General features: G+C 52.3%; 1 protein-coding gene across 1 annotated transcript in view; it reads left to right on the top strand.

Moving 5' to 3' along the window:
* EHD3 (EH domain containing 3) overlaps positions 1–10,469 on the top strand; it is a 29,577-nt gene extending 19,108 nt beyond the window's left edge. Inside the window, exons 4-6 of the mRNA XM_033838783.2 lie at positions 4,073–4,485; positions 5,081–5,245; positions 9,733–10,469. Of these exons, the coding sequence (XP_033694674.1) occupies positions 4,073–4,485; positions 5,081–5,245; positions 9,733–10,260 (1,106 nt within the window). The 3' untranslated portion in view covers positions 10,261–10,469. The remainder of the gene's footprint in view (positions 1–4,072; positions 4,486–5,080; positions 5,246–9,732) is intronic.
* The last annotated feature ends 1,795 nt before the right edge of the window (positions 10,470–12,264 follow it).

Below are 12,264 nucleotides of genomic sequence, written 5' to 3'. Positions count from 1 at the left end.
CCCATGTCCCCTGCTTTGGCAGGTGGATTCTTAACCACTGCGCCACCAGGGAAGCCCCTGCACTGCCTTTCAGGCTGTGAAGGAAGCTGGTTGATGACTAAGGAGTTGCCGCACTTATTGTGTTTGTCTCATTGATATCCTCTTGCCTGGCATTACTTAGAAGTGCTTTCCTTCCATTCCACTGGAGCCTGGGGTCAGTGGGGAGAGCCCTAGCTCCCTGCAGGCTGCCCAGTCTCTGCTCCAGGTGCCTGCACACCAGATCTTCCAGAGGCAGCAGACTTGCTACCCGCAATTCCAGGACAGCCAGCTTCGCCATCTGTCTCCTGGAGCCTGAATCTCCCACCACCCACTAGTCCATACCTTATGAGCCCTTGGGCTGCTGCAGGTGCTCAAGAGCTCCTATTCTGGGGCTCAGAGCCGTTCCCAGGACCAGTGAGGGAAAGGGGGCCTATCACCCTAGACGTCAGGGCAGAGACTCCAGACTGAGTCTAGGCCCTCCCTCCGCTATCTTGTTGCCATGGTTCTACCGTTGACCCCTCATCAGTCAGTCGTTTTTATTCCCATTTTCAGCTGAAAAAACTGAGGTTCAGACTTGCCTAAGGCCACACAGAGAATAAATGGGAGAGCCAACCCGTTCCCTTTTCCTTAATAGGTCCCGTCTGTGCCTTTCAGATGCTCCCATTCTTGGATACCCATAAGCCCAGTCTACAGAAATAATTAAATACCCAGCCTGGAGCCTGCTAGGCTCTGAATAGCCAGGATCGGGGAGGCTGAGCTTCAGAGGAAGCCCACAAAGTCATTGCTTGATTCTCATTTCCTCACAGCCACACCTGGGAGAAAGCTTCCAGCATTACCCAGTTGGTAATTGGATAGCCAGCCTTTCCAGAGCGTACAAAATTTGCAAAAGTGGGAGGGTGAATAGGAGGCCTCTGTGCTTCTGAAATCCTAGAAAGGTTCGCAGAAGCCATCTGCCTGTTCTCAGGAAGGAGCTGGCTTCACATAGGCAGCCCAGGGCATTAAAGACAGCAGTCCCCAGCCTTCCTTCCCCTTGTCCTGCAAGAGCTTCCTTGTTTCTAATCTCCATCCATCCTGCTGTACTCCCCACCCTCATACCTTCAGTCTTAGAAGCAGGGAATTGTGAACTGAGAAAGGAAACTCAGAGATCTTCCAGTCCAACTCTGTGGATTAACAGGCAAAGAGACCAAGGACCAGAGAAGGGAGGCTACTTGCCCAGGGACACACAGCAAATTAATAGCTGAGCAGAAACTAGAGGTGGGCTTGCCCGGGCCAGTGCTCCTCGGGTGACCCCTTCAGAGCACACCCAAGTCATGGAAACTGGTGCCTGGAAGGAGCTCTTTATAAAGGGGCAGAGCCATAGGAACAGCCAGGGTCACAGGCAAGCAGTCTCACCTGCATCCTCTTTGATTGGATCCTCACAGCCGCCCTCTGGCAGGGTCTGGTGGGTTCCAATTCAGAGACCAGAAAACTGAGGCCCAGAGATGACCTGTTCACTGTCCCTGGGATGCAAAAGGCAGAACAGGGCTGACATTTCAGGTCTGTTCAGCAAATGCTGATAGAGCACCTACTGTGTGGGGGGCACCGTGCTGGGCACAGAGGAAGCTGGGAAGGATGAGCAGCCCCTGCCCCGCCCAGCTCCCTGTGCGGTGGGAGGAGGATAAATTCCTGGGTGAGCAGAGAGGCAAGGGCCTGCCTGAGGGGCACCTGAGCCAGCCGTGAGGACAGGAACGGACATGGGCCGGCCTATTCCGGCAGCACTGACCTGCTGCTGTCACTCTCCCGCCCCACCCCAAGCGGGGGCTGGTCCGCTTTTGCAGCTGAGGCTCCTCTTGCATGGCTGCTGCCATCTGGGGTTGGTGAGCGCTCAGGGGCCGGAAGCCTCTTCTCTGCAGCTTCTCTGGCCCCTTCGCTTCCCCCAGCCCGTGGAGGGCTGGCTGGAGTGCTGGGCTTAGGACAGGAAGACCTGTGTTCTGGTCCTGGCCCTCCCTCTGCTCGGTCCTGGGCACATCTCACCCACTTGCTTTGAGCCCTGTCAGTAAGTGCCCAGGGCTAGCTGCTGTGGCTGCACAGCCGGCTGTGAGCTGCTGCCACCAGCTGCCTGTGACCAGCGAGCCGGTGCGCTGAGCAGTGAGGGCTGAAATCTGCTGTACGGGAGGGAGGGAGGGAAGGAGGGAGGGAGGGCGCATCGCAGCTGCCCTCCCCGTGGTCTGCACCGCCACGGCCAAAACCTTGTCAGGCCTGATTTGGAAACAGGTCTCAGCAGAAGGCCAGAGGCCTCTGAGCCCCCTGCCCTCCCCAGCTACAACTGAGGGCACGCCTGCAGGTTCCAGGCGCCAAGGCAGCCAGGCCGTGACCTGTTTTTCCGGTTGGGGTGGATGGGGCCCGGGAGTGAGTTTGCCCTGATTTTCTGAGCCCTCTGCCCGCCCTGCTGCCCACGGCTCTGACGGACTGCCTTCAGAAGGTGAGAGCTGCCCTCCACCTGGCTGTGCTGAGGGAGACTAAAAATAGCCTGGAGCCAGCCCTGGGAAGGGAGGAGACGGGAGGGGAGCGGGAGGCGGGGCGGGTAGGGGCACAGGTGCAGGACCGCTGCCAGCACGGCCTGTGCAGGGCCCCCAGGGCCCCGTGGCGGGGTCCAACCCTGACCCCCACAACATGCCAGCAATTTGGCTCTCCCCTCATCGCTGAACCTCAGGTTTCTCCTCTGGAAAGTGGGACTGTGCCTGCCTCAGAGGGTGGTGCGAAGGGGAAATGAGGTCATGATGTGAACTGAACCAGAAGCTCTGGGGTAGGCCCAGCCATCTGGGTTGTAACAGGCCTCTGGGGGATTCCGCTGTGCGCTCAAGTTGAGGACCACCGTTCCAGGCGAGCAGAGCTGCTTGTATCTGACTCAGTTGCAAAGCAGCTGCCTGATGACTTGCCCCGGTCTCTGATCCTCCTCTGTGAGGCAGGGCAGGAACTGCTGGCTTCTTCCTGTTGGCTGGGTCTCCCACTCAGTGGGGGCAATGAGCTTTGGGGCCCCAGGGTCTATGCCCCTGAAAGCCTGTGATGTTGGGACCCGGGGTCGTCGATCCCACCAGAGCCTAAGTAAGGGCTCCTACCTTCCTGCCAGAGGTGTGGCACTGGGGAGCAGCAGAAGGCCCAACACCTCCACCCTCATCCCAGTGCTGCTGTGTCTGGGCTGTGCGCCCTGGAGCAAGTCACTTTCCCTCTCTGAGCCTCACTTCCCCATGTACTGTCCTCTGTTTCATGGAAGAGGAGACTGAGGCACAGAGAGGTGAAGCTGCTTCCAGCTGTTAAGGGTCAGTGAACATGAGGCTGAAGGTGCAGACTGTTGGCATGACCTCCCCCTCCAGGCCCTCCCAGATCCACTGCTACTTGGGGTTGAGCAGAGCAGGTGCTGTGGGGGTCCTGGAACCAGCCTGACCTGAAGCAGCTCAGTGCCAGATAACCAATGTGTGGCAGCCAGAGGTCTGTCCCATGCTAGGGAAGAAACCCCTTGTGGTTTTAAGAGTTGGGGATTTGGGGGCTGCAGCTGATGAATAAGGAATGAAGCGAGCTTATGAGCAGGCATGAGAAGAAGTTGTGTGTCAGAGCCTCAGATTTCTTCCAGACCAGTGATGGGCATGGTCTGAACCATGGGACCTTGTTAAGAATTTCTGGGTCTTTATTCAAAATATATGTCCAGAGTTTCTTTTCCAGCAGGGCCCCTGGCTCCTAAATACAGTAAGCAAGGATAGGGGAGCTGGATGGTGGCTGTGTTTTATGGGGATAAGGATGTTAATAATAATAACTAGCATCTACTGAGCAGCTGCTAGGTGCTGGGCTGTGAGCATCTTTAGTGTTTAAAATTCTATGAACTAGATAGTATGCCCATTTATAGATGGAAAAACACTGACTCAGAGACATTTGGTAACTGGCTGAAGGCCAAATTGTGAAAATGTGGAGGAGCCGGATTTGAATCCAGATCTGCCTCCCAAGTCCATGTTATTTCTACTGCACCGGCTGCCTCCCCCAAAAACCCTACCCTCCGCCCCCTGACTCTGCTGTGTCGCAGGGTACGACTTTGCGGCAGTCCTCGAGTGGTTCGCCGAGCGGGTCGATCGCATCATCCTGCTCTTCGACGCCCACAAGCTGGACATCTCTGATGAGTTCTCAGAAGTCATCAAGGCCCTCAAGAACCACGAGGACAAGATGCGGGTGGTGCTGAACAAGGCGGACCAGATTGAGACGCAGCAGCTGATGCGGGTGTACGGGGCCCTCATGTGGTCCCTGGGGAAGATCGTGAACACCCCGGAGGTGATCCGGGTCTACATCGGCTCCTTCTGGTCCCGCCCCCTTCTCATCCCAGACAACCGGAAGCTCTTTGAGGCCGAGGAGCAGGACCTATTCAGAGACATCCAGAGTCTGCCGCGAAACGCTGCCCTGCGCAAGCTGAACGACCTCATCAAGAGGGCCAGGCTGGCCAAGGTGAGGCTACCTGGGGGGGTGGGGGGGATGGGCAGCATGGGCGGGGCCAATGGTTTGGGGTGGGGGGGTAGCTGCAAGAGCTGCGGGGGGAAGGGGGGCAGAGCAGGAGAATGTGGTGTCAATGATCACAAGCCCTGGCGTCAGATGGCCAGATTGGACTCAACTCCACAGTTTACTGTGCATCCCGACCCCAGCAAGGCCCTTAGTTGTGCTGTGCCTGTTTCCACATAAGTAAAATGAAAGGGTTAGAAGAGTAAAGAACGGAAAAGCCCTCATCACAGTGCCTGGCATCCTCAGAAGTGCTTTGTACACGTCAGCTGTTGTTACTGTCTTCCTCATCAACGTCATCACCAGAATTTCCATCCCTGTTATGCCTTGACCTTACCCTCCCCACAATCTCACCTTTCCCTGGGATTCAGCAAAACAACATGCGTTGCAAGCAGCGGGAGAGAAAGAGGATGGAGACAGAAATAATTTCGGAAGTAGGAGCAGGAGTGGGGGGATTGATGGGAAGAGATGGGGTGAGAGCCGCCCTAGAGGAAAGGAAAGAACTGAGGTCTCCATCTGAACGTTTCTCTCCGCCCCTGTTATTCAGGTTCATGCCTACATCATCAGCTCTCTGAAGAAGGAGATGCCCTCGATGTTCGGAAAGGACAACAAGAAGAAGGAGCTGGTGAACAACCTGGCCGAGATTTATGGCCAGATCGAGCGGGAGCACCAGATCTCACCTGGGGACTTTCCCAACCTGAAGAGGATGCAGGTAACCAGGGTCTGGGGCCCCAGGAAAGGAGCAAGCTGGCTAAGCAGCCTGAGCTTAGAGGAGGCCACCCTTGGATTCCCTGCGTGGAAACTCAACCCAGAATCAGTAGGCAGGCCAGCAGATGGCCCTGGGTCTGCCCTTCCTGCTGGGCTGGCACTGGCCCAACAGGGGCCGTATCTGGGCCCAGGGAGAAACATGGAGCCCCAGCGCTCCCAGTGGGCAGCAGTGTTAGAGGATGTTCGGGGGTCTGATACCTCAAGTTCATGACCTTCCCCAGTCCTGGCCACCACAGGTTTGGAATCCCCACCACATCATGTGAAACAGGACAAGTCACCTGACATTCTCCTGACCCTTTATTGCTTAAGTTTACCACTGAGCTCCTCCTTGGGAGCAATTTGGGACATAAGCCACAGAGAAGCAGAAATCTTCCCAGGAGCTCACCATCTTTGGAGCATACCATGGGCCCCTCTCTTGGGCCAGGGTCAGTCACACATAGTTTCTTATGTGTGAAAAGTCGTCTGAGGGAGTTATTTCATCCTCCTTTTAGGATGAAACAGTCCTCTGAGGTAGGCATTTCATCCTCCTTTTACAGATGAGCAAACTGAGGTTTACAAAGGTAATTAACCTGCCTACGGTTTTAGTAATGTTTACACAGCCTGCAAGTAGAAACCCCAGGAGTGTCCAAGGTCTAAGGAAAAAACTACCACACCATACTAACTGGATCCTCTCTGACCCTCTCTCTTTTCATCTACATACTGAGGCTACAAAAATACCACCTTATATGGATACTGTGGGTGTATATCAGATAATATCGTGGGCGTATATCAGATAATATTTGCAAGGCACTTAGCATGGCCTGGCACCAACTATGCTCTTAAAATGCAGTAGCAAGTTAGGTGAGATGTCACCAGTAGAGGAAGCTGCCTGATGAGCGCAAGGAACCTAGCTCTCTGCACAATTTTTGCAACTTCTCATGATTAATTCTCATGTAATTATTTTAAAATGAAGGGCTTCCCTGGTAGCGCAGTGGTTAAGAATCCGCCTGCCAATGCAGGGGACACGGGTTCAAGCCCCGGCCTGGGAAGATCCCACATGCCGCGGAGCAACTAAGCCAGTGCGCCACAACTACTGAGCCTGCTCTCTAGAGGCCGTGAGCCACAACTACTGAAGCCCACGCGCCTAGAGCCCGCGCACCGCAACAGAGAGTAGCCCACACTCCCCGCAAACAGAGAAAGCCCGCACGCAGCAACGAAGACCCAAAGCAGCCAAAAATAAACAATAAAATAAATAAATGTATTAAAAAATAAAATATAAAAATGAAAAGTTTTTAAGAATTAGGAAATTAGGAAAAACTAGCAGCAGATGTAGTAGTAATATTGTTTTTGCTCTTGTTGCTTTTAGGGTTTCAGAATATCAGTATAGTCCCAAATACGCATTTTTAATTTCCTATCTAGTAAAATAAAAAGAAAGAAAGAATAGACATCCAAAGCATGCATTTGTTCATGTATGCATTCATTCCTATAACCACCTACCGGGAGCCAGTCACTAATTTCAGAATTGTTTCAACTTTCAGTTTCTCTTTGTATTAAGAATTTAATGATCTTTAAGCAAACATTTGGGGAAGATGACATTTGAAAGGGACCATATGACTTTTTAATGTGAGGAATTCTTTTGCAACATAAATGGTTTCACCTTCTCGCTTGTTTGCCTGTCTGACGTCAGTTTCTGTTAGGGATGCTGGATCAGTATGTAAATGGCTGTCCGGTGGGGGCATATGTGTGGGCTGATGGGAGCAACCCTCACATCCTCTGGAAGATACTGGGACTCCCTAGTTGGGAGCCCACCAAACACGCTTAGATGTGGACAGGCTGGGAGAGACAGGGACCTTAGGAGGTTGTGCTGAGGGCAGGAGAAAGGCTTGTCAGCTCCACCGTCCCCCGCCCAGCCCCCCCAGGCTCCCTGGTCCAGCCCTGCCCTAGAAGGGAGGTGAGAATGCCCAGGCTCACACTTGTCTTGAAATGTAGCTGTGGGTGTTTTCTGAATTTTTCTGCAGTGAACTCCGTGTGCTTGTCCTGAGACTGTCCCCTGTGCACTGGCCTCATCCCAGTGTCCTGAGATTGCTGTGGCCAGAGCCAGGGTGGGAGCGGGAAACTCTTGTCTTATCATTATAGAGGCAAAGGAGAAGCTGGATGCTTGAAACTCAGGACCTTTCAAAATGGCAAAGACATGCAAAGCGGAACATATTTCTTTTACTGTGTGCTGTGGGGGTCATGGGAAGTCAAGGAGGGGAGCTGTTGCCCGTGCCTACTGAGTCAGAACCCTCAGGGAGAAGCCAATAGTCACCTTATCTTTGATAAAGGAGGCAGGAATGTACAGTGGAGAAAGGACAGCCTCTTCAATAAGTGGTGCTGGGAAAACTGGACAGGTACATGTAGAAGTATGAGATTAGATCACTCCCTAACACCATACACAAAAATAAGCTCAAAATGGATTAAAGACCTAAATGTAAGGCCAGAAACTAGCAAACTCTTAGAGGAAAACATAGGCAGAACACTCTATGACATAAATCACAGCAAGATCCTTTTTGACCCACCTTCTAGAGAAATGGAAATAAAAACAAAAATAAACAAATGGGATCTAATGAAAGTTCAAAGCTTTTGCACAGCAAAGGAAACCATAAACAAGACCAAAAGACACCCCTCATAATGGGAGAAAATATTTGCAAATGAAGCAACCGACAAAGGATTAATTTCCAAAATTTACAAGCAGCTCATGCAGCTCAATAACAAAAAAACAAACAACCCAATCCAAAAATGGGCAGACGACCTAAATAGACACTTCTCCAAAGAAGATATACAGATTGCCAACAAACACATGAAAAGATGCTCAACATCACTAATCATTAGAGAAGTGCAAATCAAAACTACAATGAGGTATCACCTCACACCAGTCAGAATGGCCGTCATCAAAAAATCTAGAAACAATAAATGATGGAGAGGGTGTGGAGAAAAGGGAACACTCTTGCACTGCTGGTGGGAATGTGAATTGGTTCAGCCACTATGGAGAACAGTATGGAGGTTCCTTAAAAAACTACAAATAGAACTACCATATGACCCAGCAATCCCACTACTGGGCACATACCCAGAGAAAACCAAAATTCAAAAAGAGTCATGTACCAAAATGTTCACTGCAGCTCTATTTACAATAGCCCGGAGATGGAAACAACCTAAGTGCCCATCATCGGATGAATGGATAAAGAAGATGTGGCACATATATACAATGGAATATTACTCAGCCATAAAAAGAAACGAAATTGAGCTATTTGTAATGAGGTGGATAGACCTAGAGTCTGTCATACAGAGTGAAGTAAGTCAGAAAGAGAAAGACAAATACCGTAGGCTAACACATATATATGGAATTTAAGGGGAAAAAATGTCATGAAGAACCTAGGGGTAAGACAGGAATAAAGACACAGACCTACTGGAGAACGGACTTGAGGATATGGGGAGAGGGAAGGGTGAGCTGTGACAAAGCGAGAGAGAGGCATGGACATATATACACTGCCAAACGTAAGGTAGATAGCTAGTGGGAAGCAGCCGCATAGCACAGGGATATCAGCTCCGTGCTTGGTGACCGCCTGGAGGGGTGGGATAGGGAGGGTGGGAGGGAGGGAGACGCAAGAGGGAGGAGATATGGGAACATATGTATATGTATAACTGATTCACTTTGTTATAAAGCAGAAACTAACACACAATCGTAAAGCAATTATACCCCAATAAAGATGTTAAAAAAAAAAAAAGAAAACTCTCTCCAGATAATCCCGAGAGCATCCTGATTAAGAGCTACTGGCTTAAGAATGACCTGTGGCTTCTACCATGATTTGGTTTTAGTTGCCCTAGGCCTCCATTTTTCCTTCCCTAAATAGTGATAGCATGTGATTTCCCACTTGCAGAAGGTCACGGGGGAGTGAATGAGATAATTAACGTAGTGAAAGCACTTCCAGCGTTCTTGAGTATAACCCTTATTGAAGTAGACACCCGCATGACTCAGTCTCAGAGGGGTACAGCATTCAAGATCCACTCACTGTTCAATAGCCAGAACTAACTTAAAGAGCAATTTAATTATAGTCATCCCTCGGTAACCACAGGGGATCGGTTCCAGGACCCTCCACAGATACCGAAACCATGGATGCTCGAGTTCCTTATATAAAATGGTGAGGTACAGCTGGCCCTCTTGTATCCACAGATGCAGAACCCTCGGATACAGAGAGCTGACTGTATTTGCTTTCTAGAACGCTGGAGGAAATCCAAATGAATCAGACCAGTAATGGTTAAATTTCCCTTCCTTCTCCAGCCCCTGCAACGATTTTCTCTCTTGAAAAATCCACCAAGAGCCAACGTGCCTTTTTTCTCCTCCTCTCATATCTTTTGTGGATCTCCTTCCATTGTCTTCTGTCCTCACCTTCTTTCTTCTCTCTCTTTCTGCAGGACCAGCTGCAGGCCCAGGACTTCAGCAAATTCCAGCCACTGAAAAGCAAGCTGCTGGAGGTGGTGGACGACATGCTGGCCCATGACATTGCCCAGCTCATGGTGCTGGTGCGCCAGGAGGAGACACAGCGGCCCGCCCAGATAGTGAAGGGCGGAGCATTTGAGGGCACTCTGCACGGCCCCTTCGGGCACGGCTATGGGGAGGGGGCTGGGGAGGGCATCGATGATGCTGAGTGGGTGGTGGCCAGGGACAAACCCATGTACGATGAGATCTTCTACACCCTGTCCCCGGTGGATGGCAAGATCACGGGCGCCAATGCCAAGAAGGAGATGGTGCGCTCCAAGCTGCCCAACAGCGTGCTGGGTAAGATCTGGAAGCTGGCCGACATCGACAAGGATGGCATGTTGGATGACGAGGAGTTCGCACTGGCCAACCACCTCATCAAGGTGAAGCTGGAGGGCCATGAGCTGCCCAACGAGCTGCCCGCCCACCTCATACCCCCGTCCAAGAGGAAAGCCACCGAGTGATGGGGGGCGGGGAGGTCCAGAGCAGGCAGGAGTTAGAGGAGATGGGAGAGGCGATCACACACACACACACACACACACACACACACACACACACACACACGTTGGGAACAGCACTGCGGATAAGGGGACAGTGATCCCTAGGTCTCCAGGTGGATCTTCGTGTGGACACATCTCCAAGTTCTCGGCGTTGCCTGAGGCACCGGAGCGCTCCCAGGGTCCCGGGTATCAAGCCTAGGTCTCCATTCCTCTTTCCCTCCCCTATTCCACTGCCCAGAGACCCGCCTTCTCCCACAGAGGGGGCAGTTCACTCACCCACAGATGGCCCACCTACCTCCAGATTCCCCGGACTCAGAGCATATGGAAAAGGCTTCTCACTTAATAGACAATCCACTTTTTTTCTGTGCTTTCTCCCCCCTCTTTGGCTTCCTCATATGAAGTCTGCTCTGGGGCCAGGAGATGGGAGGGGAGGGGAGCTGCGGCAGGGAGGGGAGGGGAGGAGGGAAGCGTCCTCAGCGAACCAAGCCCCAGACTTGAAGACACGTGGCCCCGAGCCCTGTTCTCTCCCAGGCTTAGGCTCTGACTGCCTTGGCAGGCCTGGCTTTGAAACCTGCTTGCGCTTCACTTCAAAGAATCCCAGAACCAGAGAGAGAAGGGAAAAACTCGGCGGGAAAGAAAGCAAAGAAACTGTTCTGTCATCCTCTGCTCTCATAGCCAGTCAAGGTGGGTTTTATTCCACAGATTCTGGGACATTCATATTTTTTCCCACCTGGCCTCTATGTACCGATGCTTGTACTCGCCTCACATTTATCCAGCCTCTTCTGAGTGCCAGGAGCTGTGTTAGGCACTTTATATACATTATCCCACGTGGTCCTCACCACGCTCCGAGGAAGTATGTGTTAGTCCCTCCAATTTGCAGAGAGGAGCCTGAGACTCGAGTTCAGGTGACCCTCCCAGGGTCACAGAACTCACATGTGATAGGGCAAGGGCCACAGACGCTGCCCTCTGCTGGGATGATGTGCGGGATCCCAGCGTTTCTGGCTGATGATAGACCGCGGCAGATAAGCTGAGCACACAGCCCCCTCGTGGCCTCCCGGAGCGGGCTGGCGAGGGAGAAGGGCCAGCCAGCATCTGGTGGGCCATCAGTCTGGCCATCTGTCACAGCACAGAAGCAAACCGTGCCTTCCGGCGACGCTCCCCATGTTCCTAAAATCGCAGAAGCCCGACAGCACCAGCGGGAGAGTGGGCTGGCCTGTTGGGTGCTGTTTGCCTCTGTCTCTGCTCTGCCTCCCACCCAGTAGCCTGAATCATCCCAGCTCAAATGCAGCCACCAACTCTTATCCGGTGGGACCTCCTGCTGATTCTCTGAAGGCCAGTTTGGGAGGTCTAAGGTCGTGTTCCCTGCAGGACCCCCGGGAGTCCGCGGTGTCCTCGGCAAATCCCCACCGTTCTCGGTGCCCTACAGGCTTCCTCATGGTCTCTCCCCTGGCTTGCTTCGCGGCCACTGACTCAGTCATTTGTATGCCATGCTCCTACTGTGATGGAAAACGAAAACAAGTATAACTTATTTTGTATCTATGTTGAGACTATATAGAGAATATTCTGTGTATCTACGATGTGCTTACTACTGCAGTGCATTTGTCCTCAGTGTTCATGTTAATATAGCACATTTATCCTTTGGTACACGCTTGGCCGCAGAGCATCATTCCGTGGGAGGCTGAGGAGAGGAGCTGGACTCTTACTCGGGCATCTCGGGCAGAGGATCGGGGCCGCCCATAGCCAGCATCCACGAGTAGCGTCCCATTGGCCTGGTGCCTCTCCAGGCCCATTGCCCTGGTGGAACCCCACTGACACTCTGGACGGAAGATGGTCCCCAACTCCTGGGGTTCCTTCTGCATCCGTACATTTCTCTTTCTCATGAAATGAACACCAAAGGAAAATCAAGGCAGAGAGGTCTGACCTCCTCTAACTCAAGGGCCAAGCCCAGCAAAGGGACCATTTCTCACC

Source organism: Tursiops truncatus, chromosome 14 (genome assembly GCF_011762595.2).
Source record: "Tursiops truncatus isolate mTurTru1 chromosome 14, mTurTru1.mat.Y, whole genome shotgun sequence".
Classification (NCBI taxonomy): Eukaryota; Metazoa; Chordata; class Mammalia; order Artiodactyla; family Delphinidae; genus Tursiops; species Tursiops truncatus.
The sequence above is the reverse complement of the archived record's forward strand: the minus strand, read 5'-3'. Positions and strand labels throughout refer to the sequence as shown.